This window comes from Phyllostomus hastatus, unplaced genomic scaffold, assembly GCF_019186645.2.
Source record: "Phyllostomus hastatus isolate PE091 unplaced genomic scaffold, TTU_PhHast_1.1 phas_contig_150, whole genome shotgun sequence".
Taxonomy (NCBI): domain Eukaryota; kingdom Metazoa; phylum Chordata; class Mammalia; order Chiroptera; family Phyllostomidae; genus Phyllostomus; species Phyllostomus hastatus.
This window is the reverse complement of record NW_025333611.1, coordinates 30389065-30410471: the sequence shown is the minus strand read 5'-3', so window position 1 is coordinate 30410471 and position 21407 is coordinate 30389065. Positions and strand designations below refer to the sequence as shown.

The following is a 21407-nucleotide window of genomic DNA, read 5'->3' as shown; positions in this document are numbered from 1 at the left end:
TGGCCCCACACTGAGGCAGTGCCAGGGGGGTCACATGCCACCTGCAGAGGCCAAGCCCCCCGTTTCACACCACCAGTGCCCAGAACCCTGATGAGGGCCATGTGAGACGCCATTCAGAGCTGGGCCTGGGGTCATCGGGTCACCAATCTGGGGAAGAAAGGGGGCACTGAAGTGGGGGATGAACCCAGACATAACTCCAGGAGGACTTGGTCCCCTCGGGGAAAGGGGCTGCTCACCACGCCTGAGAACAAACTGGCAGAGCAGAGTGGCAGAGTGGCAGAGGGCAGCCGAGAAATGCGAGAGCTGGCCCAGCCGTCGGCTGGGCCTGTGCACCAAGGCAGGGTCGGTGAACCCTCGGACTGTGGCCACAGTACTTTCTGAGCACTAAGAAAAAAAAATGTCAGGTCTTTATCACTACATTCCAATTTTCCGGCCGATTCTAACTGAGCGCCACCCCTCCCAGATCCATCTGCATCAGGCAGGTCTGTAGCGCTGACTTCAGCGGGGCTGGGGCCTGGACTGGGGCACCTGCGAGTCCCCGGTGATGTCGTGGTCAAGTCTGGCTCCCCCCCCATTGGGACCTGAGGGACCGCAGCAGCAGGGGCCAGAGCTGAGCCTCTCTTTCCTCATGACCTCGAGGAGGGGTCAACACTGGTGCCCGTTTTACAGGTCAGGGCGAGAATTAAGTAAGGCCTGGTTTCTCACATGCGGCACGGCAGGGGCACACAGCAAACACTCGATGTGGCATTGGCGTTGGCGTGGAGCACATGCAACAGTGGCCAGCACACGGGCGGCCCCTGCAGAGGGGCTCTGGGGTGGACCCCCCAGTCTCTGGCCCTCTGACTGGAGGGGCCGTCTTTCCAGGAAGGAGCAGACTTGGACCCAGTCCCCGTGTCCCTTGCACCTCTGGTGGGCTTGGTCAGGGTCATGTTTCTGTCCGCTCCCTCCAGCCCAGGAACGGTCAGGCCAGCAGCCAAAGCTGCTGGTCTCAGTGACACGTGACCCTGGCTTAGAAATCCCAGCAAAGCTGCCCCACGCCCTAGAAAGTCCACCTGCCTCAGCGACCTGTTTACGCACCGAGCAGACCAAAGGGGCACACGAGCATTTGACGAAAGAACCAACAGTGGAGTGAGGATGAGGCGATGTCGGGTGAGTCAGGTGGAGGAACGAGGACTCAAAAGTCATTTCCATCTGCAATGCCGCACACACCTGTGTCCACATCCTCCCATGACTCCCATCCCTCCCGACCTCTGTGAGACCTCCTGGCTCAGGCCCACTCTGGTTTCACCAATGGGGCCTCTCTCAGCCACACAGGACACCTGCAGCCAGGCGCTCGCTATGTGTTGCTGGAACCAGTGAAAACGGCCCTGAGTAGCATTTCACACCCGCCAGTCCAGCATCCGCCACACTGGGCGCTGCCCGGGGGCCAGTGACGAGCGAGCACATCCTTGCGTCAGCCTGTGCTGGCTACACAGTCTGCCCTCAGCTGCAGGTACCTGCTGTCATTATTGCCGTCAGCACCTCCACCCTTCAGGACAGGGAGCAGCCCACCGGCTTGAGAGGAGGCAGAAAAGGCCTTGGGAAGGAAGTGAAAAGGGTAATGTAGACGCTGGGCCCCTGGCCCCAGAGGGAGAGCTGGTGTTCTGCAGGAGATCCCTCGGCCTTCCTTGGGGAGAAGGCAATGGATATTTACAGGTCCAGCTTCTCTATGTGCCAGACGCTATTATAAGAACTTAATATGCAATCACTAACTTTAATTTTCTGCAAAAACTCTTTGAGTTAGGAAGCACCACCCCCATTTTGTAGACAAGGAAACCCGGACACCGAGAGGCTTCACAACTTGTTCGAGGTCACTCAACTGACAGGCCGCTCTGGGACCTGAGGCTGCGCCATCCAGCTCCACTGCACAAACGCTGAGCCGCGACGCCGATGGTCAGTCCTCCCTCTGTGTCCCACACAGCCTCTCACCTGGTCCTGGTCCATGGCTCTACCACACTCCCTACCTGGCTGACCTATGAAACCATACACATGTACGTGTCTGTTTGCCCCAGAAGCAGGAATACCCTGGCGACAGAACCAGTGGCTGGCATGGCCCTGGTATGCGGTGGGCATGTCGGATGATGCTGCAGGGCCTGCCGCCAGCCCTGCAGACTTGCTGGTCTGAGACGGGATTCAGCGAGCAGGGCTGCCACGTGCAGAGTCAAAAGGCGAAGCAGCCGCTCCCAAGCACGTGGCCTGCAGAGGCGTCATCTTTGTTGTCCCCCTGTCAGCTACGGGACGAAGGGCTTTGTCACATCAGTCCCAGGGGCCGAGTCACACATATCACTTGTCCCTCACCTGTGCTGACCACTGGTTCTTGTCCTCCAGGCACTTATACACTTTGCCTAGGGAACCTCATCCATCCCTCCTAGAAAGCAGCCTCTGAAAGGCTGCCAGGGCCACAGGTCCCCCAGGAGCCCTCCGCTGTCCCAGCCACTCCCTGGGTGGCTCTTCCGGCTGCTGCACCATTGCTGAGACCCCTGCTCCTCAAAGAGGGCAGGAGAGCAGCGCCAGCAAGTGGACACCGGGTTCTGTACCTAACGGGATATTAAAATCCAGGACACAGCTCGAGCACAGAGAATTCTCCAGGAAAGGGGACTCCAAAGGGATTGAGCATTCAAGGTAACTTGCATCTCTTTGTTTTTCAATGGTTCACAGGAAAAAGCTTTGAAAAGCATCAACTTTGTTTTCTGACAGTCCTCAGCCTAGCTGAGGCTACAGAGTGCGACCCCCCGAACAATGGAGGACGCCAGCATCGAAGAAAGAACCTAGAGAAGACATACGTGGGTGACTGGAGGGGTGTGCCACCCCCGAGACACACACTGCAGGCCTGGTCCTTGTTAAACAGCTGTATCGAGGTCAGTTTGACATATCTAAAAGGGCACAGTTTGAGGAAGCTTTGATCAATACAAACACCGAAACATCCCTAAAACCATCACTATAATCAAGACAACTAACACACCCCCATCCCCGCGAGCTTCTCCACACCCCTGTGTGATCCTGCCCCCGTCACACCCACCCACCACGTACCAAGGTCATCAGACAGTATGTGCTATTTTATTTTTACCCTCACCTGAGGGCAGGCACAGGGAGAGAGGGGGGACACAGAGAGAAAAACATTGATGTGACAGAGAAACATCGGTTGGTTGCCTTCCCGTATGCGCCCAACCAGGAATCAAACCTGCAACCTGGGTACATGCCCTGACTGGGAATTGAACCTGCCACCTTTCGGTCTAGGGGACAATGCTCCAACCAACTGAGCCACACCGGCCAGGGTGGTATGTACTATTTCTTGCCTGGCTTCCACTCTGCATAATTGTGTAATATTCATTCATGCTATTACACACACTAGCAGTCCATTCCTTTTCGTTTGGAGGGGTATTCAGGTGTATGAATGCACCACATTAGTTCCTTCATTCACCTGATGGACATCTGGGTTGTTCGCAGTTTTGAGAGACCACAAAAAACGTTGCTGTGAGCATTTGTGGACAACTACTCCTGTGGACTTCGACTTCTCTCGGGTGAGGGTCTGGAATTAGGATGACCTGATCATACGATAATTTTAAAGGAACTTCTGCACTGTTTTCCAAAGCGCTCTCGGACCATCCCACGACCCTTCCGGTTCTTCCACGTCATTGACATCTCTCAATGTGATCGGTCTTTTTGAAGCTTAGACATTCTGGTGCACTGGTGTCTCCCTGTGGTTCTAATCTGCACTTCCTCAATGACAAATAACGTTCAGCACTTTTTATGTCTTTATTTACCATCCACATATCTTCCCTGGTAAAATGCCTGCCCAGACCTTTTCCCCACTTTGACTGGGTTGTTTGTGTACTGATTGCTGGGCTCACAGAGAGTTCTTTACATATTCTGGACCAGAGTCCTGTGTCAGAGATATGATTCTGAAGTATTTTCTCCTAGGCTTCACATTTCATCCTCTTAACACTGTCTTTTGAGGGCAGAATGGAAAAAAAAAAACACCCACGTGTCTTTTTTTTTTTTTAGCGCATGTTTTTGTTGTATCTAAGAAATACTTGCCTAACTCAAGGTCACAAAGATTTTCTGGGTTTTTTTTCCCTGGAAGTTTTATAGTTTTAGCTTTTATATTTTAGCCTATGGGGTATATATTTTTATGGTTCAACATATTTATCACTTTTGTTTTTCCTGAAAATAGAGCCTCCTTCCTGCTTTCCACTAATACTCTTGTTCATGTGCGGCGCTGGAGAGTACAAGATTGGTGGGAAAGTTTCTCCCCTCAATAAGCACACTTCTTTAATTCAGGAAGAATTTTGAAAACATGTCAAAGGGGACAAATTAGTGCAATGAATCTGCATAACCTCAGGCCAACAATTTCAAGATTTTGCCAGATTTGCTTAATTGTACCCTTTTACCCCTTTTCTCTTTGCTAAATTATTTTAAAGCAAATCCTCCATGTCCTTCACAGTGTATCTTTTTAAGACTGTGTTTTTCTTACTCAATACTAATGCTACTATCATATCTAATATCTAGTTCATAATCAGTATTCCTGAAATTCCCCAAACATCTTTTTCCTTTACAATTTTGGTTGGTTTGTTTCCATCTGGGTGCAACTGCAGTTCACAAAACCCTCAGTAGCCACGTCTCCCACTCCACCTTTTTTCATGCAGAGACTGGGTGCATTTCCCGCCCCCTGCCCACCCCCACCCCAAACACATCCCCTTCTGCATTCGTCTGTTTGCCTCTGTGCAGCCCCCTGCAACACACTTCTCTACCCCTGCACATCCTATAGACGGAAATCAGAGCTGTAGGCTTGGAGAGATTCAGGTTTAACTCCTGGCAAAACCACTTCCCTCACTTGACTATTAAAATCACAAATGGCTGTGCTCCTCCTACCATGTGAAACCAGAGGACAGGCAATGCCTGTTGCCCACTTATTCGGTGATTCTAGGGTTCATCAGAGGGCTCAGGTGGCAACAGCCTGAAGTCCATCGACCTTGAGTCTAATCACAACTTCATCCACGTGTGACTGCTGCCTCCCTTGGCCACATCATTAGGGGCTGAAAACGATGATTTCCTAATTCTGTCATTACTTCCGCATTTCCACTCCTGTAAGGAATTTTCCTTATTAGGGAAAGGCCCCAAGGAATAGGGCCTTAGGGTTACTCAAACATATGGTTTGAATAAATATATGGTTAATTACTCGGTTTTCATTGCAAAATTTAGAATAAGGAGCTGGAGCCCTGGTTCCTTTTGGGCAGTGTGGAGTGCACGTGGGTGCTTTCTCCATGCAGACACACTGTTAATGATGATATTTCTCACTTTTGGAAGTTTCAAATTGATCCGGTGTTTTTCTGACAGTATATCACTCATTCATTGCTTAAGTTTTAAACTGTCTTTTTAGTAAACATTCTGAACATCTGAACTAAAACATTCATCTCTCAAGCTCTTCAGTGGGGTGGAGGGCTGGGGGTGGTCCTAACTCTGCGGTTGTGGGTCCGTGCCACCTCTGGCTCACGGCGGCTCATTTCCTTCTGTGCTTTTATCAGGGTTGCGAGGGACACCTGTGAGGCTTGTGTTAAAGTGTTGTGTCTTCAAAAAAGGATTTACACTTGCTTTTTCCAGGGACCCTGCCGCATCCCGCACCTAGGATGCTCTGAGGCAATTAACCAGCTGGACCGTACAAAGAACATAAATTGGAACCACACCCTCAGGTTGCCTTTCACACAGTATGGCCTAGCACCGCTTGACAACCGCCACCTGGTCTGACTGATTTACATCTGTGTCCTACATAGATCGTTCAAATGTTTGGTGCACCACCCTTGCCTCTGTATGGAAGGATGCAGGTTCTCTATTATAACATTTTATAGGTGAGCTTTTCTCTCTAACCAGAGTCCAAGCTGAAACTGACAAGTGTCCTTGTTGTCTTTCTTTACTAACTGGCGGAATTTCTTTTTTTTTTTTAAGTCAAGCCCATCTTTTAATTCAGGGCGAACACGAAGAAGGCTTTGGCTTTGTGAGTGGGGTCTCAGCTCCAAGTGCCCGCCTTGCAGGACCTAAGGCCCTGTCTCCGGCGTGCGGGCAGCTGTTGGCCCAAAGCCCACTGGTAGATCAGCCAACCCTCCACGTCTCCAACGCCCAGGGCTATGGTCAGTGTCCACTTCAGCTTCCCTTCCCCCCATCCGCCAAACCAGGGATTTCCCTTACATCTTGCAATCTCACTGTTTAAAAGGATGTTTATTATAACGAACAGTTTTGTATCACAGAGTTTTCAGGATCCCCAGCTCACCATGTGGCTGGACATGCACACTCATCCACAGACAATTCCACTGTGGTACAATAAATGCCTCAGCAGAGCCACGTACCCTGGTGCCAGTGCAGCTCGGAGGAAAGAAATGGCCTCACTTGGCACAAAGAGCCCATGGGGGCTCCACTGAGATTGATGCTGAGGCTGAGCCTTAGAGCTGAGATCCCAGGAATACAGTCACTCCCTTTATTGGCGGGGGTGGGGGTGGGTAAGAGGCTCAATCCATTCTGTCTGGTCACAGGCATTCAAACAGGAAAAAAGCAATGTGTCCCTCTCCACTCTGCCTCCCTCTGTGCTTCGGTGCCAGGGAGGGGCTGTGTGTCGGTGTGGTGCAGGGCGGGGGAGCACACGGCTGGTCTGGAGAGCCCCCGGAGGAACAGGGTGGGAGACAACATGAGAGATGCAGCAGATCGTGCTCAGCACCACCTTTGGGACATCCCACCCCCACCTCCCTGGGAAATGCCGTGAAGCAGCCTGGCTGTCCCCGTCTGAGCAGTGTGCCAGGAGGGAATATTTTACTCGTTTCTTGTAAAGGAAAACAAAAGCAACATGATCATGAACTTAATTAAAGTTGTTTGTAATGACTTAATTAGATTTTTAGCACTGTGCATATTCATTCTGACCAGGGACCTCTCTGTCTTCTAGAGGATTGGCTGGCAGATAGCTCGTGTGCTGTGCGATTTTACCTAATCCGTAACTTCACCTCCTGATGGGGTGAGGATGAGCATAATTGTGTTCAGGTAATTGCTTTATCAAATGGTTTAATTGTGCATTCAACAGAACCGACAGCAAGAAGGTTCTTCTTCCTAATGTGTTTTTAACAAAAGCGCTAACTAATTACATGGCATTCTACTCAGGGCATTTGAGAAAAAGAAATGAATACCTATTCTTCAAATCTCAGTTAAATGCATGTTTGCATATAGAACATAGAAATAAGTGGTGAAATAATTAGTTGAATTGCCTTCTTCTGCTCTAACTTCACAACTGATCTGCATGTTGAAGTAGTCTGTGTAAATTCTGTGGCTGCATTTTCAGCACGGACGGCGTTGGAACATCTGTGCTTTCTGAAAATGTCACAATAACCATTTTGCCTGCAAGTTTATCCTCGGGAGCCAAGAAGACTATGTTCCAAAAAGAAACAAACGCTTAACAGAACTGAGGACAGATGTGCCCATGATCAGCAGGAAGTACTTCAACGTCAGTCCAAGCGGCTTTTAGAAACTCTAAATTAAAATGATGCTGAGCCTACTTTACTGTAGATGAGCTTTCTCTTTAGCTAGGTAACTAACAGGTGCTACGGACGTGTCTTCCGTGCCCGTCTAGCCGGTCATCCCACAGAACTGCTTGCCTTACTACGTGCTTACAGGCTCGAGCTAGTGCCACTGACCTGCAGCCTCTCATGAGGCCTCTAATATACAGTATTTGCTACTTCAGGTGACTACGTGCGGCACTACGTTTAACATTCAGCTCAGTCCAGTCAATACGCTTTCTCTCCCTCTTATTCTGGTAAAAACTACCACCCCTGACCATAGTGAAGGATAAGGGTCAAGAGGGCCATGTGACCATGGTCATTGATTAAAGGACAAACACATGATTCAAAAAGAGCCCAGGAATCCATTCCTGGCATCGAAACACAAACACTGGCTAATTTCTTTAGAGTTTCTAGGTTAGGAGCAAATGAACCTGGGGCTGTCAAAACCCTCATCCCCCACCAAGGGGAAAAGCCTCTGTGCGGAATGAAGCTAGGCACCAGGCAGAGGCCGCCAGCAACGAGAGACGGAAGGGAATGCCGTGCTGTCAACGCTGAATTTCCCCTTCTTTCTCTGAGGCCTGCCTCCCCTGGTGTGCTTTCTAGCCTTGTGTGCCAGCAAATCTTCACTTTTGGATTAAGCTAAATATAAGTTGTGTTTCTACTGCTTAAAATCAGAAGCATCCTGATGATACAGGGCATTTTACATTAGTCTCCAAATGGCTTTCCCTCAAGGAAGTGAAGTCCATGATTCTAGAGTCAGTCACTCTGCTACTCAGGCGCTGTGCTGACCTCAGAAAAGCTTTATATATTCAGTTTTTTCATCAAGAATAAGAACTAAGGACAGTTCCTACCTCATAGCTTTGTGGTGAGAGTTAGATGTAATAGAGGAAATAAAATACTCTGGCATTAGCACAATGTCATATTATTTAATACGTATTCAGTAATTAAGCACTGTCATTTTGTTATTGCTATTATCATTAAAAACATTATTATGGTAGGGACCACTAGATGTCCCCAATATCCACACGACCCTTCCTTTAATAGTATGACTCTCAAATTCAGCTGGGCACTTGGGTTCCCAGAATAAAACTACATTTCCCAGCGTCCCTTGCAGCCTGATGTAGGCCTTGTGATGAAGTTGTCAGTAAGCTGTGAGCAGCTGTGACAATGGTGACTTCTGGATTGTGCCCCCTTCTTTTCCTCCTTCCTACTGACTGGAGACCCAGGTGCAGAAGCTCAACAGTCCCGGCTGCTGAGAATGACCAGAGCTGGAAGGGTCCTGGTCCTTGGCACTCCGGGGGCAGCACATTGGCTCGGGGCTGCTCGTCTTTGGAATATTTGCACGAGAGAGAAATAACACTTTATCCTATTTAAGCCTCTGTTTCACTTGGGTTTTTGTCATAGCAAACAAGACCTACATCCTAACTAATACACAATTAATATTTTAAATATTATTCATACTAGTTCTTTTTAAAAACTCCACAAAGAGAAAAAAAGGATGATAATAAAACCAGGGTAATAACTTGGTGTAAACTAACAGCTGAGGGTTTTCACAGTATGACTACTAGCTCGCATGATGGAATGGTGTTTGGCTACGCCAGCCTGAGGAAAAGAGGTTGAAGATGAACAAGGCCTCTGGGTGAAAGGCAGGGTTAGGGCATCTGCCGAGGGGGATTTGTGCCCTGTCTCCAACTGTTTAAATGGTGAAACAAAACTGCTTAGAGTTGGTTAGATGTCACTAGTTTCCCTAAAGTCATACTACCTCTTCTGTTGGCTTTTTTTCTGAGCAACAGAAAATCAAAAGAATGAACTCTCCTACCTGCCTGTTCTACCCCAGGCACTACGGACAAGGGACTCCCTTCTCCCCCACAACCTGGGAGCACGGGGCTGCGGCTGGGGCTTTGCTGCCTCTGTTCTCCATGGGGCTGCCCAGATGACACATCCAGTGACTTCCCTCATTGGTGCTACTGCTCTTAATCCTGCACCCTTCCCACTCCCACCGGGCTCCACTCTCCTGGGTACAAAACATGCGCAGGCAAGCGTCCCCCCTTCAGCTTCCAATCATTTTATTTTCTGCTTCTATCAGAAGTAAGGCCTTCACCCACGAGCCTTTTGCAAGTGAAGACAACCCACACCCAGCAGGTTCTAGGGAGGCAGAGCTATCCACAAATATCCCTGAAAATACAGACAGCCTCAACTCTGCCAAAAAACAAAAAGCAAAACTAGCCACACATCAGACCCTCCCATGCCTGACACGGTCACAGGGCCCCAAAAGTCTGGGGGGGGGGGGCGCGGAGAGGACGCGCTGAGCTCAGGGCTCTCGAGAGGAGCCCTGCAAATCCACACCCTGGATCTGCTCTGCCCATCGGAGCAGCCTGTTCACGGGCAAGGCCAGCCAAGGGACTCCATTTGCCAAGAACTTCAAACATGACCTTTACTTGATAGCGATTGTTGGAAACTATTAAGATGACTCTGAAAATAATATAATCTGCAGCGACAAGATGTTGAATGAAATGCCAGCCCTGCAGAGCAAGCTGTCCCTCCCCCCACCCCCGCCTTTGCGCAGACGCAGGAGAGCAGAGGCATTTTCCTCCACAGCAGTTCTTAACTCAGCATTGCTCGTCTGCGTCTAGACATAAATGAGCCATTTGCTAATTGTTTAACAGCGATTAAGGAAGCAAACGTTGTGGGAAGGGGGAGAGAAGACGGGTATTTGCCTGCTTGTTTTCCAATTACCAACAGCCAGGCAGATGCCAGAGAACAGCGCTGGTTCTCGGGGCGACCCGCTGTCCTCCGAGAGCCCCCTGTCCTTGAGATCAGGCTGGGCACCGGGGCTTCTGGGTGGAAAATGTGCAGTGCTAGCCTTGACACTGAAGCTTTGGTTGGCGGTTGAGGGGAGGCAAGGTGGAGACGAGGCGAGGAAGTCCTAGTGACAGAGGCCTGGCAATGCCAGACCCAGCTTGGGGCAGCGGGGCCCCCACCCCCGCTCCCTTCCCAGCTTCTGGGCCCCCAGCGCCACCCCTGACCTGTTCCCACTTCCCACAACCGCTCTCCCCTCCAGAGAGAATGCTAAGATTGCCCACCCGAAGTCTGGGCTGGCCAGATTCTAGTCAGCAGCAGCAATTTCCCTTCTTATGGGCAAAATTAGAAGTTGGCAGCCAGGACTTCCAAAGCTTTCATCTTTCCATGTGGATTACAGGAGAGAAAGCACAGGCATGCACACATGCCCGGGCCCCAGCTGGTTCACACCGAGGGCCACAAAGCTGTCAGCACGAGGAGGGTTCCCAAGTGCCCCCAGGACCGGGATGCTGAAGAGCCCTTCTGCTGAGCGGAAATAACCTTCTATATTTGAAACGTGGTCGCCAAGATCAGCTGTGATTTCCTGAATGCATCTTTGGCCTGTTTTCAATCCGTCTCTGCAATCACGACACAGGCCTGGCTCTGGCCAGCTGGCTCCTCAGCCATCCCGCCTCAGTCCCGCCCCTACCACTGCCTCCGTGCAGCCAACATGGGCGAATTCAAAACCATAAATCCTTCACGGGACCCCTGAAGCTCTGAGGCCAAAGTCCAACCTCCACATATGGCTTTCAAGGCCCTGCAAGAAGTGCCCTCGACTGCTTTTCTTGCCTCCTTTCCTTAGCTAGTCAACCCCCTGCTCCCGATGCACATGGGGCTCGGCCATAACGACGCTCGCTGGGTCCTTCAAGCAGCCATGCTTGCTTTCATCTCTTCACCCCCCCTCCTCCCTCTGATGAAGGGCAGCCCACACCTCTGCCCCCACTCTTCCTCTGGTGACCCCTCCCAGCCAAAGACCTCAACTGGATCACCACGTCCTCTGGGAAGAGCATTCCCTCCTGCCCACGACATGAGTGGCCCTGCCGTGTCCTGTAGCACCTCAAATACCCCTTATTTGGACACCTATTCTAGTGAAGAGATTGCCTTTATTTTTTTAACTTTTCTTTTTATTTACTGATTTTTAAGCAGTGGGAAGAGAAAGAGACATCAATTTGTTGTTCCACGTGTTTACACACTCATTGGTTGACTGCTGTATGTGCCGACTGGGGATCGAACCTGCAACCTTGGATGACATTCTAACCACCTGAGCTCCCTGGCTAGGGTGAGACAGACCTCCATGCCACTGGCTGTCTGGACCACTCCATTTTCCACAGCCAGGAGAACGTACACCAAGGGCAGGTACATGACTGGAAGCAACGTCAAGGGGCAAGACCTCTGCCATGTTCTCAAACCAGTGGCAGCACTGGCCTTCCACTTGCCTGTCCCCAGTGGAGGTTTTCTGTTCCTTATCTTTTATGGGTTATACTTTATAGAGTCTCCATAAACATTTATTGCCATGTAACATCTTATATCCCTTCATCTCAAGACTGTGCGTTCTAGTTCACTTTATATCTGATCCTGGGGGAGCCACAGAGTTCTGAGTGGTGTCCCTGGTGCTGGGTCCCTGGAAGAACCCTGCCACAGACAGGGGGTTCTAAATGCAACCCCCCAGTTCCAGAAGCAGAAGGAAGCTTGTTTGACGTGGACTGAGGACAAAAACCAACATCCGGGACAGAGCTGGTGCTTGAGCCCCCACCACCTCTGGACCATCTGTGAAAGGGTGAGCACTTCATCTGGAGAACTGTGACTCTTATTATGGGATGTCGGTTTCCTTGGTGATGTGGGACTGGGGCTGCAGTATACTTTTGCCAACACTAATTTTTGTGACTTTGACTTATAACATCACATCGCCATGAATCATGGTCTCTCCCTTCTGTCCTTTATTGCCTCAGCCCACTGACCCCCTCTCCACCCACACACACATGCACAAGGCCATAGCTACAGAGAATGAAAGTTACTTGTTCATTGATAGTTAACTCACTCTTTTAACTGACCATTGAGTGGTGGCCTACCAGTAGCTTTGCCTATGAGATTAAAACGTCCTCCTAAAGCTCAATAACAAGGCAGGCCCATATTTAGCAGCAATAACTAAAACACCCAATTGTACACCCAACCTGACTGAGCCCTTCCCCCTTGGAAGGCAGCCATACTGAGTGCCACGGGGAGGGTTCTAATTGTCCTGGGCTTCAGGCCTTGTGCAGTCAGTGGATGCCTTTCGACTGAGTCATCTTTGGTTCATTTCTTTAGGTAAAAGAGAAAGCCAACTTTCCAGGAGTTCATAAGAGACAGAAAACTAGGAGCCTAATGCCCAAAACCAACACCAACAGCATTTTCCACGGCAATGCCTTCCATCCACCACCCTCCCCCTTTTTAAACTTCAAACAGAAGTGGGTGATCACAGACATCCAGGCCGGAGACCATGGGGGTCAAACCCTGCCACTGTCCTTGGCTCTTTGGGCCCTCAGTACTCCCCATATGGAGGATGGCGAGGAGGACCCTCCAGCTGCTGATGAGAAGAAGGCTTTAGGTCTCTTCTTCTGCTCCAGGAAAAGATAGGCAAGCAGGTCTGGGAAACGGAGGGCTCTGTCGGGCTGGTGTAGGAATCCAAGGACGTGACCCAGGCACAGGGAAGGCCTTTCAGGGCCCTGCCCCATGGTACTGGCAGTCATTTCTCTGGTGAGGAGTCAGGAGGCCTTGCAAAGGACTCTCCAAACCGTGACCCTGCCTCTGAAACAAGCGATTTAACAGTGTCTGTACACAGGCCTGCTTCTCTGACACAAGTGCCAGTGTTCCAGCCCAGACTGCAGGGGGCCCTGACCAGAAAGCCTTTCCCAAAGACATTCCCTGGGCAGCCAAGGGCACATCAGGCCATGCCTGATGGGTTAACGCTGTTCCTTGCAGCTCAGGGGGTCATGGGGAGCTGGCGTTTTAAGCTCCTCCTGCGAAGGAGAGACAGAGGCGAGCGGGCAGGTCGCTGCTGGGGTTCGATGTGCACCATGCCCCTCGCCCCAACAGCCCCCATCGCTCACTGACATTTCATGGCTCGTCTCCAATCACAGGCTTGAGGATCAGACGGTTTACTGTGTAGCTGGAGGAAATAATTTGAGCAGCACAGACTGGATCTTCACAGAGAGAGAATCATTGCAAGGAGCCTCTGACTCTCTGCCAGAGCCCCAGGCTGGGTGTTTAGCTAAGGAACTTGGCCCATGTTGGGAATGGCTTATTTTTCTCAATCACTAAGTTCTTGCCTACCCGTTCACTCAAATCCTCAATGGGGTGCACAGACAAGAATCTCTCCATTCCTGCCCAGCTAGTGTCCCCACTAGCCCAGTGCTGTCTATGATCTTATTGGGCACCCACTGTGCACTGTGTCCTGTGCTGGCGAAGCACCCACTGTGTGCTGTGTCCTGTGCTGGTGAAGCACCCACTGTGTGCTGTGTCCTGTGCTGGTGAAGGCAGTAGCTGACATTGCATCTCCCTCTAGGATCGCATGTTCTCAAGGCAGACATGGACGAGAAGCACTTAGAATAACAAGTGTCCCCAGGCCGGGCATTCTCCAACCATCTGCTCACCTTCCAGCTTTGGCTAAATGTCTCCTCTCAGACTGCCCTCAAATCCTCGGAGTCCCCTCTCCCCGCATCAGCCACATGCCTCTCCCCTCACCGTTAGAGTTACACGGGCATCCTCGCAGCTCTTCAAACACGCCATCCTGCCTGGAGCCTGGGCCCATGCTGTTTTCTCCATCTGGAGCATTCGGCCCCTCCCCCCAGTCTCAAGGACACCCCTCAGAGAGGCCTGCCCTCACCAGCCCCTGCAAAGCAGGCCCAGCAGGCCCCTCTTGCTCTTGCTCTCAGCATTAAGCTCACTTCCTTTTCAACACATTTCAAAAACTGAAATCACATAGTTTCTTGTTTGGTGACTTATTTATTTGTGTCTCTCCCACCAGACTGTATAACCTCCAATGGCGTCTGTCTTGCTCCCCACTGCCTGCCCCCCGCCCACAGAGCAACCAGAAGTGTTCACTACACAGTGGCTGCCCAAACGAACGAGGGGCTTTCCTCTGCTGAGTGATAACGGAATAGAAAGGCGACAGGCTCGGGAGGGCCTTGTCAGTAACAGCAAAGGGCCTGGGCACAGGTCTGCACATTTTAAATGCAGAAGACGCATGAATGGGCTTATATGACAGAATGACACCTCCTCTTCCATCATGAGAAACGGACTTAGGGGGCAGGGGAAAGGGCAGACTGGAGACAAGGAGGCCTGTTCAGGAGGTGCTGATGAAACTGAAGTCCTCGCAACTCGGCGCAGTCCAGGGATCAGCAGCACAGGCATCACCTAGAGTCTGTTAGAGACGCAGGAGCTCGGGCCCCACGCCAGACCTGCTGCATTGTAATCTGTGTGTTAACAGCCTCACCAGCAGACTGTAGGCACACACCTAGAAGCTGGGCTTAGGGGGAAAGACAACGGTGCCGTGGCTGTCTGTGGGAATGGGGGGGACAGAGCTGATTCACCGGTGCCCCCATAAACCCAGTCACTGCCCCCTGCAGAGCCACTATTCCAGAACTGCTCAGGGAGTCAGAAGCAAGCTCTGCTAGTGCAAACTTTATCAGACTGTGATTCCATCAGGGGTCAGGGAGAGCAGGGGAAGGAGGAAGGGGGAGCACTGAGCAGAGCTGGCCGGGGCTGTTTAGCCAGGGTGGACCAGCTACGACCTTGGGCAGAGAAACTGAGTTCCCAGGGTAGGCTGGGAGGTAAGGATTACTGACTCTGGCCAGGAAGAAAAGCCGGTTTGTTCATCTGCACTCTGAGTTTCCCCAGCACCTGGCATAGAAGGGCTCAAATGATACGTGTTGAAAGTACAAGGAAACTAGTCCAGCAGGGACTGTGCGACTGAGGTTCTAAAGCAGATTATAAGGGTCCGGGGGTTTGGGGACTAGTAGACGTACCTCCAGTGGCTGCCTGCTTTGTGAGCTGCATTCCCTTTCAGTTAGAAAAAAAGTAGAAATCCGAGATGATAAAACTCCACTCTTAGGAAATGAAAATGTAGGACCCGTTCAACCCCAATCAGCAGGAGAGCACGGCACAGCATCAGAAGAGCCCGATCCAGCCCCTGAGGGCAGCGGGCAGGGGGTGCCCCCAGGCTGTGGACTCTCCCAAATGCAAGAACCCGGGTGGTGAGGGGGTCCCAGAGGCCAGAGGCTGCAGCTGCACATGCGGTGGGTCAGGGACGGGAGGGGATCCAACATAATGGCCTGAGTCCCTGAGCCCAAGACCCACAGGGCAGTGCTGTGGCCCGCAGTGACCAGAGCGTCTCCTACAGCAACTATCGTAGCCCTGGGCTCTGTTCTGCAAGCGAACCTCACGCAGGAGAACCAGAGGAGGGACAGAAGTGGGGGGCTGAGGCTGGAGGAGACGGGAGGGTCGGAGCCAGACCCCTCAACCCTGCCTTTTCTCACAGAAAACTCCTGAGACACCCACACACCACCACCTTCCTGCCTAGCACCCTGCGGGGCACCAAGGGGGCACAGATGACTATCTGTGGGATACGAGAAGGAAGCCGCACACTCCAGTCCGTTCTGTGGTTTTCTTCTCTTTAATTCATTCTCCCGAGGGAACTCCGCATTCCCACACACAGATGACAACCTTGTCCCAGGAAGAGTGTTTGCAGCTCCAAGAATAAATGATCACTTCCTTCCTCCTTCTCTCACCCCAGCCTCCCTGCCTTTAACGCCTCCTGCTAGAGCCCAAATGAAACGTCCCTCCCCTCTGGAACTTTCCCTGTCCTTCCAGTAAGAAGAATTAGACCCACTGGGTACCTAGTGCCCTTTTCTATGAAACCATTTTCCTTCCACAGGTTTCAGGTAAGATGATCTGTCACCAGTCTCGCCCTCCCCACTACACTGTATGCCCCCAGGAGGCCCTGAGAAAGGAACGACCTCCCCGTAGCCCTGGGGGGCTGGTGCAGGGCTGGGAGCATTCCAGATGTGCAAGAGGCGCAGCTGAAGTGCGCTGGCCTCCCATTCCTGCTGGCACCACGTCATTGTTCAGGCGGCCTCCCGGGCCTCCCTCATGTCTTTGCTCCCGTCAGCTGAGCTGTAGGGCTCGCATCTCTGGAACAGCTGGCTCCACTACCTGCGCTGGGAAGCTCCCCTGGATCAACGCGGGCTCACACATCACTCTCAGAATCACCTTCTCCCCTTAGGCCCCGACCAGCCAACCAGCATGCAGGAGGTAACATCTTTATCTCCCTTGTCTCTTTGGCCAGAGAGTCTGCTCAAGGGGCAGCTCCTCGAGGACAAGGCCCAGAATCACACGGAGAGTCGCACAGCTGTGCCAGTTTGGGCACGGAGACTCGTCAGAACCAGCAGACACAGAGCGCTGTTGATGACAAAGAAGACAAAGGTGACTGACCTTGGATGTGTAGGTGTGGCCATCGGAGCCACAGACCATGGCCGACTGTGCCACAGGGCAGGGCTTGCACTTGACTAGATTCGAAGGTCCCACCCAGTGTTTGTGGGCCACATTCTCCTTCTTTGGCCTGCGGATGAGAAAAGAGAAGAGTTAACTAATGCTCCGGTCCCCATGGCCTCTCCTCCGGGCACCTGGACAAAGGCCAAATAAACGAAAGGGCTGGTCCAACAGCCAGCACTCCCACTGGTTCCAACTCTCAGTGGGGGCAGGAGACTCTGCTCCAAAGCCTAGGTGCAGCCCACCGGATGGACCAGGGAAGCAGCGTAGCCATTACAAATGTTGTAAACACCACTTACTGTCTGAAAAGACGGTCACAAAACATTGGAAAGACCCATGAAGGAAGAGTGTGGCTCCACCCACTCACCCAGCCCCCAGGGCAGGGTGGGGCACACCACAGGTGCCCAGAAATGACCTGCAAAGCCTCAGACTCCTCCAGGGCCACCAGCCACCTCGGAGCTGGATGACACACAGATGACTCAGCGACCATCTCCGACTGACACCCATCTCCAAACACAACCCAATGACTTCATCACAGCTGTGGCCAACGATCTCTGGATACCTTTGAAGTCAGGGGTGTCAGATTCATTTTCACCAGGGGCCACATCAACCTTGAGATTGCCTTCAAAGGGCTGAATGTAACTTCAGGATTGTATAAATGCAACTACTGCTTAACTGTTAAGTGAGAGTTCGGCACTGCCGCCAGGTGGAAACAAAGTGTGGGCCAGATAAAACAAGGTGGAGGGCCGGATTCGGCCTTGTGTTGGCCACCTGTGTCTTAAGCAACTTCGGTCCAGCTTCCAATTTGCCATTTGATGGAGGCTCTGAGGTGATGCCACTTCCAACTGCTAAAATAATCAGAATTCTGTGCTTCCATCCCAGCTCCAGCTTCCCCTGCTCCCCACCTTTGTCATCATGATAAACGGTGCTGTTAGGATGGCTTATGTCCATGGAAGGAACCCCACCCCTTATCACAAACGGCTGAAAGGCAGGCCTGTAGTCACTGCCACCCTTTCACTCTTGGTGGAAGCTGCTCTCCCAGGAACCCACTGGGAGTGGCTCCCACGGCTATGGGGCTGCATTCCGGGAGGAGGAGGAGTGTCTGTGGATGGCCCAGCAGTCAGGCGACGACCATGCCCTTGAGGGTTTCGCACTGGCAGTCCTGCATGGTTGTAACACTTGGGCTCTGGGGTCAGAAAGCACAAGTTCAAATCTCAGCTCTGCCAGTGTGCTCTTGGCAGGATTTTTAACCCTGTAAACCTCAGTTTACTCATCTGTAAAATGGGACAACAGAATCTACTTCAATAGGATGGTACAAAGATTAAATAAGCTGAGATGTGTAAAGTACCTGGTATTTGCCCATGTGCTGGGCAAATGGAAAGCAATAAAAATGGTAGCCGTTGTTATAACTATTATTTGTCTCAATAGAAAGGGTACAGAAGATGATATTACCATTGCCATAGAAATGGGACTTGATTCTAAGGCCCTAGGTTTGGGATGGCATTTAATTCCCCCAAAGGACTCACAAGGTCACAAGGAGGAAATCTTTTCTACTAGGTATGGGATGAAGACCTAGCTCCTCAGGAATTAGGGTTTGGTGTCTGAGGTAACCTACCCTCCTCCAACCAAGAAAAGCAACTGAGGAAGGGTGCACACCAACTTGTTCTTATACCACCTCAAAGCCACCCCCATGATCTGAGGGGAGAACTATGAAGAGGAAGATCTGTTAGGGGAACTACCTTTGAACTGGACTTCCAGGTGAATGACCACGTACCCACAGCACAATCCTTGGGACCACTGGGGATCCCAGGCTGGGCAGGCCACAGGTCCAAGCCTGTCTGACCAACGAACAGGAAAAGGAAGTCCTACAAGGGCCCTCGGAGATCACCTGGTCCAGCCTACTCACTTCACTGGTGGGGGAAACCGAGGCTCGAACTGGGAAGAGCCTTGCCCGGAACAGCCGGTGCCTAGGCCCATGATGACGGTCACACAGCTTCTGCATGTCCGGGGGTGAGCCTCTCCTCCTCAGCCCTGCCTACATCGCCAGCTGGAAAACTCTCTGGGGTCACCCACATGTGTGTCACTGGCGTCTGCTCTCCGAAGGCCCCCTGCTTCCACAGCAGCTGCCTCCTCCCTTGTCCTGGCCCCTTTGCCTGGAGTAAAAACAACTGTCATTTGCATTTCAAAATCACACAGGCACGAGGTTTCCCTTTACTGGTTGCCAAACACAATTTGGACCTCTGAGGACTACCGAAAAAGTAGTGGCTGAGGGGACCCCAGGCAGCAGCCAGGTAGGCTGCCGGCACAGGGTTAATCCTGGAGCGCACGATTCCCTAAGCACAACGGCACACGTTTGTCCCCATTCGCGCAGCAGACTGTCTGACACGGGTAATGAATCAGCAAACGCAGGCAGATGCTCTGCCGTCTAGCAGCCCCTCTCCTGGGTCAGTCGCTAGCTGCGTGCCCATGGCTGAAGCAATTCCTGTTACGAGTTCCCAGGATGGGGCTATAAAGTCCGAAGAGTGGGCAGCTTTGCCGGAGCAGACACAGATGTGTGCAACGATGCCCCAGAGGAAAGAAGCCGGAAGGAGGTTAGCCAAAGGCAGAGGAGGGAGAAGTGAACTCGGAGCCCACAGCTTGGAGGAAAAGATGGAACCAGCCATTAATCACCAGCTAATGACAGGTCACCCTTTGTCTCTGGACCTAAGGGGAGGCCCAGGGGTGAGGCTGGCCAGTGCTTCCTCGGGGGCCTGGTGCATCATGGGTATTCAATATACCCCTGCTGGCTGAGGGGGTGGGTCCCTGTGGGCTGACCCTGTCTGGTTACTCAGCAGTTAATCACCACATCACAGCTCATCAGAACAAGAAAATAACTTCAAACTAATCCAGCACAATGACTATTTATAAACGAGGAATCAAAGACACAGCTGGGGGTGACTGGCCCAGTGTCGCAGAGATCGGGCAAAGCTCCTTCCTTGATATTGGTCATACTGAGGTGCCCCTGGAAATGACTGTGCTCCTCTGGGGCTGGCGTCTGCGTTTCCATCGCCAGGGCCCCACTTCACACACAGAGCCCCCCTGAACCACCGTCCGGGCGCTTCCCCAGCAGAGCGGTGGCTCCCACACCCAATGTCGAGTGGTTGCGGGTCACACCCCGGAGGAATCGCTTCTGGCCCTCCTGCAATGTCTTGGGGACTAAGAGTACAGACGCCAGGTCACTCTGAATTTGCCTGATTTTAATAAAACACGCATGCCTGTTACACCGGCGTGTTCCTCACCTTGCTAGAATGCTAGCAGAGATGGCAACCAAACCTGCTGCCTCTGTCCAGAGGCCAAGTTCTGTGCAGTTATGTACAAGTACATGTGAGCCCACGGAGCACAGCTTCCCGGGTTCTTACATGTACATTCCAATCTCCACAACTCAGTGCAAACCATAAAAAATAACCAACCCAGTTGAGGCGAGGGACTAAGCTTTCTGACTCGAAGATATTTCACTTCTTGAGTCAATGAAGAGTGAAATCTGATAAAGGTATCTTGATGGGATCGCAATTCCCAGTGTCACAGACATTCATCAGTTGGGGTGACACAAGCAATTTAGTCTGGGAGGCAGGTTCCGCTGTCCTCCCCATCGGCCACTAAGCCCTCCCTCCACCCCTGCCAGGCTGGGCACACCGCCCACCCCACGGCAGCACTGCACAGAAAGTCCCAGCCCACGAGCACCCCAAGATGCAGAGAGGACAATCAGCATACCCCCAACATTTCTAACTCTCTTTGGCTCAGCTGCTTATTCTCAATCGTTTTTTGTTTTTTTTAAGTCTACCAAAATAGCCAGGATGTAAGGTTTTAAAGCAGAGCGATGGTTCGTAAGTACAAATCTGATGATGTGACTCCCACACTCTAAACCTCCCTCTTCTCCCCACCTTCTAGGGCACAGTCTGAACTCCTCGTTTTGGGTCTACCTCTACAGGGCCACCATCTGCTCTGCCTTCTTTTCCACACACACACACACCCCCTCACACTCCCATGCATGCACACATGCACACTGAACACCACCATTATGTACTTGCTCGAGCTGCCTTTGCTGTTTCCCAGAGCCACCAAAGGTCACTGCGCCTCTGTACCATCATGTGGGTTTTCCCACCTCTGACATATTTTCATTCCCACCCACATTTCTCCCCTCTGTCTTCCACTTCTCTCTGCCTGATAAGTCTTTACTCAAGGCCCAGCTCAAAACCCCCTCCTCCGGAAAGTCTGCCGGGGCCACTCCACAGGCAGTCAGGCTGCATTCCCATAACACCACGGTCCTCTGGTGGCCTCTGGGAAGGCTCCCAGACTAGTCTCCAAGCAAGCAACTTGATTCAAAGTGGCCAAATATTAAGGAGCTATTCTGATAGGATGTGGGGTACACACCCTGGGTTAAAGCCCTGAAGTCTGTCTTGAACGCATTCTTTTCCTATCCTCAGCACTTCC

At 51.7% G+C, this 21407-nt stretch overlaps 1 protein-coding gene across 3 annotated transcripts in view; it reads right to left on the bottom strand.

Moving 5' to 3' along the window:
- SPOCK1 (SPARC (osteonectin), cwcv and kazal like domains proteoglycan 1) overlaps positions 1–21407 on the bottom strand; it is a 457538-nt gene that overhangs the window by 99794 nt on the left and 336337 nt on the right. For all 3 annotated transcript variants that reach the window (XM_045829505.1, XM_045829487.1, XM_045829496.1), the window contains one exon: positions 16881–17007. In XM_045829505.1, the coding sequence (XP_045685461.1) occupies positions 16881–17007 (127 nt within the window). The remainder of the gene's footprint in view (positions 1–16880; positions 17008–21407) is intronic.